The sequence below is a fragment of the Borostomias antarcticus genome (assembly GCF_949987555.1).
Source record: "Borostomias antarcticus genome assembly, chromosome: 1".
Lineage (NCBI taxonomy): Eukaryota > Metazoa > Chordata > Actinopteri > Stomiiformes > Stomiidae > Borostomias > Borostomias antarcticus.
The window spans coordinates 17,177,517-17,182,520 of NC_140234.1; the positions used below are offsets into that span (position 1 = coordinate 17,177,517).

A 5,004-nucleotide genomic window follows, 5' to 3' on the forward strand; every position below is an offset into this window, starting at 1 on the left:
ACGCGTGTTTGCATGCGTGTGTGAGAGAGGGAGAGACGTGTAGAGATCAGGTTGAGGACTCCTTTTCGAAGATCAGATGTCAATTCAATTTGCCATTACAGTTTTGTTAGAACTCTACAGTACCTGCTTTATACCACTAGGTGTCGCCATCATCATAAACTTTTCAGAGCAGCTGTGTTCCCCTTCCCACTGGTCGACGGCCAAAACATGAGTACGTACAGTCCTCTGCCTCTTTTACAATTCCAGGAAAACTTCTCAGAATTGATGGATAGAACACAACAAGGATAGCCTAGCCATGCGGTAAACAGTTTCCAGGTTATGTTTTGACGTAGTTATGTTGCCATTACCATGAACGTAGAAAGCTGGCAATGTAGCCTACAGTAGCCTATATCCTATAAAGTAGGCTACATATATAAAGCTCCTCTTAACAAATGCATACAGAAAGTCTTAGTCCTCATTGTCCCAGTGTATTGGCTGTTGCTTATGACGTGTCAGTTGATTGGTTTTTCATTAGGCCTATCTGAATAAAGGCTACATACAAGCCTACAATGTTGAACTCTATTTCCAGGAAATGCATTTCACAATTCAAGTTCTTACTGATGTTCACTATACTTGTCATAACTCCTTCCTCCTTTGTGTCAAAACATTTACCCCAATTAATTATTTATTTAACCATTTAAGCGCTCTCTGATTGGTTTGAGCGGGTCTCTAGCTCAGGAACTGGCCAATGGAGACGCGAGCTTGTTTGTGCAGCCTTCGTTGCAAATATAAAACCAGTGATCTGAGATGAGAGGATAAATATTGATGCACAGAAACCAAAGAGTGTCTCTACATCGCTTGTGACTTTGTTGTTTCATGAAGAACAAAGCACCCTAACGTAGACTTCAGTGAAGAGAGACAGACAACCTTTGTTCGTGTTTCAAGACACTCAGGTAAGCTCCGTCACACTGCAACTGCAAGGATGCTCTAGCTGTTCGGCTACTGTTCATTCTCGTGGAGGGCGCTATATGGGCTATTTCCTGTTTCAATGCAAATTCTAGTATACATTGTTATTTATCGTCAAACAAGGACATTTCACATTGCAGTTATATTTGAAGTGGGAAAAGACTATAGGCTATTGCTAATTTCTGTTGTCATTTTCAGTTGTTCAATGTCCATCCTTTGAGTGATGATCAACACAGACTTTTGAGGATGAAACAACAGGCAACATTGTTGCAAAATGCTTTTCTGTCAAGTGACAATAAGGAATGAATGTCCTTTGTGGAAGACTTTTGTTTTTATTTTAGAGGGATGGTGATGATGTTTTAGCCGACTGAGCTATAGATTTTGCGTTGCACCACGGCAACTTCAGTTGCTATTGTCAGATGCAGTTTAAAACGTCCATAATTTACAAATGTATATTATTATTATCATTTTTTAATTTAACAGCTGTTAAAATGCGACACAATGCATTTGCGCTGCCGTTCAGTTGCCGTTGCGTCTTTGATCAAGTTTTAATGAGACGGACTTTCATTCATCATTGTAGAGAGTAGGATTGTTTTGGAGTTCATTCATACAGATGCATGGTCACTCCGTTAGTGGAAGCATCAAACGGAATAGCAGAATGTTGTTGCGGAAACGGCTTTTGAAACCTCTTGTGTCATGAGGGCGTTGATGTTATGTTGATGTTATTCCTGCACGCCGCGCTGCACTATCAGGGTTGTCGTGTCGATGCTGAACAGCTGAGAAAGATGTGATGGAGGAGGAGGAGGGTGGCGATTTCAGTCCAGTTCAGACCAGTTTCAGAGCAGTTCATTTCCCGCAGGATACAGAAGACTGTTATTGTTTTAGATGGAGGCGTTATCTGCGTTCGGATATTCGTCGGACAAGACAAAGATAGGCTGAAGCAACCTTTAGATCAGCCTACTTGTGCATAGTGGCCTATCCAATACAGTGGATTTTAACTATCCTATCTCTACAATCTTTCCGATAAATTGCCAGAATATAGCCTATATAAAATCATAAAAGCCTGTCAAAACAAAAAATAAAAAGGCTAGCCCATAGATTACGATAGAGATAAATTGTTAAATGGAACAGTGATAAATAGTCTAGCCTAGGACTTTTGGGCATAATATCATAATTATAATATATCCGAATGTTCCTGGAAATATTAGGCTACGTTTACTTTGTGTAGGCTATTGCTGGATTAATAAAATAGTATTAACCTATGCGCTTGAATTATATTTGCATAATATTGTTTGCTAAGTTCCAAGAGCCCTGAAGGTGCGCGCAGGATGTGAGCAGGATGCGCATGCGCGGAGGGATGGAACCATGGATGTATTGGATGGAACAAAAAGAAAAACGCGAAACCGAGAATCTCGCGCCGCACTGGTTCGAACCGGCTGGAACTTGGCCTCACGTGCAGCTGCTCTAGAGCTATGTTATACACATCCAATGGGCAAGGTTCAGGAAACTGTCCGCCAATCAGGATGAGCTAAGGCGGAATTTGTGAACATAAGTGGGAGGGGTTTGGGCCACAGGCACGCTCCAGGAAGGTCTCAGCTGTTTTGTGTTTGTGAGAAATTCTTGCCCTACATCATCATCAGCCAAGAACAAAGAACATGTTTAAACCCCAGAAAATAGCTTGTGATTAAAAGAAGAAAGAAAAACAACAAAAACAAACATTCCTCTAATTACATGAGAATATGATATTGTTGTCTCCTCATACTGAATGCAAAAATGGCCACATTAGCTTTGTTCTCTGATGACTGCATTTCTTCCCCTCTCCCCTCCTATGCTCCTCTCCTCCCATCTCCTCCGCTCCCCTCTCTTCTCCTCCCGTCTCTTCCTGTCATCCTATCTCTTACTATACCCCCTACCTGCCCTGCAGGCTCGTCCCGTAGCCTGCCACAGTCCTTCCGCCTTCCCAGGCTCCCCTCTGCAGAGAAGATGGCTCCCACCCTGGCTACCGCCTTCGCCCGCCGCTGGTGGATGGCGGTGACGGCCGTCATCGAGAACCTGCTGTTCTCTGCCGTCCTCCTCGGCTGGGGGTCTCTCCTCATCATGCTGAAATCGGAGGGATTCTACTCTTTCCTCTGCCAGGAACAAGGTAAGGAAGGGGTTAATAGGCCTTTTGCTGTTATTACAAGTGTTATAAATGACTTGTTATGCTAGTATACAGAAGATTACTGTTACTGTTAATTACAGGTGTAATAGACGTGGCAAGTTTATGTCAATTCATTGAATCAACACATAACATCTCATTTTGCCCATATTTGATGCTTTGAAAGACTGTTTGAAAATACTACTCAACTAGGTCTCCACTGAACTAAAGAAGCATTTCTACTGTACAATAAAAATGCACCACCACAAAGCTCAACAGGTAATTGTACCACAGCATTTTGACAGAATGTTTGGAATAGAATGTAGAATGTTCAAAATAATTGAGTGTTCCGCGGGAGGGGAGGTAAGAGGAAAATAATTATTTTGAATGGTCCAATCAGTACATTACGTACTATAATTTTTACTGAGGAAGGACAAAGGGTTTCTTCTTGTTGTTTTGCAACTCCAGAGTGCATTGCTATTGTTTTCCACAGATTATAGATTTGTAGTCTAGATTTTCTATAAAGGCAGAATGTCGTAAATGTATTCCAGAGGGACTTAATCACTGACCAATAAGGAGCTGTTCCTCACCCCACTGAGTCGATCCTTCCAAAAAACATCATCATAAGGCTGTATAACCAGCTCTAAGATGTGTGTTTGCGTGTGTGTGTGTGTGTGTGTGTGTGTGTGTGTGTATGTGTGTGTGTGTTTGTGTGTGTGTATGAGGGGGTCCTCTGATGTTATGCTGTGCTCCAGTTCGATCGGAAACAGTTCGAGTTCAACGTCAAAATTGTCATCAAATATGTCACCTGAACTCGGATTTCCGTCATTTTCCTCGGGGGAGGCAGGGAGCGGGGGGTGACCTGATCTGACCAGGCTTCGGACGTCAAATCAAGATGGCTGTTCTGCGAATCAACAAGTGAAAGCTGTAATAATAGCTTTTTATCAGCGTTTCTGTCTTATTCGTGTCTAATTAAATCAGTTGTACACACAGTACTGTCCAACTTCTATCAATGGACAATATTGCTTCGTATGCGCAAAATAGCGCATAGTGCGTTATTAACTGGTATTGCTAACAATGGCTAACTTGGCTAGAACTACAAAGATGGGGCTAAAGGTTTTTTTTTGTTTGCCTTTTGTTTCTTGAACACTTTTAACTGGGGTATGATGTCATTGCGGGCGGAAAATCAGAGTGTCCGATAAAACTGGAACGCAGAATTAGTCAATCAGTGTCAGAGGCGATGGAAACAGGCTAAAGCAGACAGGATTAGGTTGCTGGGTCAGACCATGTGTGATCAGCGCCCCAGGTACACTGCTGGGCCGGGCGGCGCTGGAGATTGTGGCTATTCATCATTTCCTCATGTGTTAACTCCTCATGTCTAAGATCTCTGAGGATTCTCTCTCTCTCTCTCTCTCTCTCTCTCTCTCTCTCTCTCTCTCTCTCTCTCTTTCTCTCCCTCTCTCTCTTTCTGTCTCTGTCTGTCTCTCCCTCTCTCTCTTTCTCTCTCTCTCTCTGTCTCTCTCTCTCTCTCTATGTGTGTGTCTCTCTCTCTCTGTCTCTGTCTGTCTCTCCCTCTCTCTCTCTCTCTCTCTCTCTGTCTCTCTCTCTCTCTCTCTCTATGTGTGTGTGTGTCTCTCTCTCTCTCTCTCTCTCTCTCTCTGTCACTCCCACTCTTACTCTCTCACTGTGGATAAGCCATTTTCTGACTCCAAAAGTAGATTCTCTTAGAACTCTGTGCTCTAAGCTGATGACGAGTGGTTTTGCAACGCGGCAGGGGTGTGGGAGATTTAGAGTATTAGCCCAGAGATGGAAGGGGTCAGACATAACTCACTCCACCCAGCAGATCCGGATAGTATGGATGTCAGATAACATTGTCACAGAAAGGCCTCTGATGGACTGAAGAGGCTCCTCGTCACCGGCAT

The 5,004-nt window shown here is 43.1% G+C and overlaps 1 protein-coding gene across 1 annotated transcript in view; it reads left to right on the plus strand.

The window, feature by feature from the left end:
• Positions 1 to 809: 809 nt before the first annotated feature.
• LOC311312643 (large neutral amino acids transporter small subunit 4-like) overlaps positions 810 to 5,004 on the plus strand; it is a gene marked incomplete at its 3' end in the record, with an annotated part of 18,040 nt that continues 13,845 nt past the window's right edge. Inside the window, exons 1-2 of the mRNA XM_084442606.1 lie at positions 810 to 932; positions 2,870 to 3,088. Of these exons, the coding sequence (XP_084298732.1) occupies positions 2,929 to 3,088 (160 nt within the window). The 5' untranslated portion in view covers positions 810 to 932; positions 2,870 to 2,928. The remainder of the gene's footprint in view (positions 933 to 2,869; positions 3,089 to 5,004) is intronic.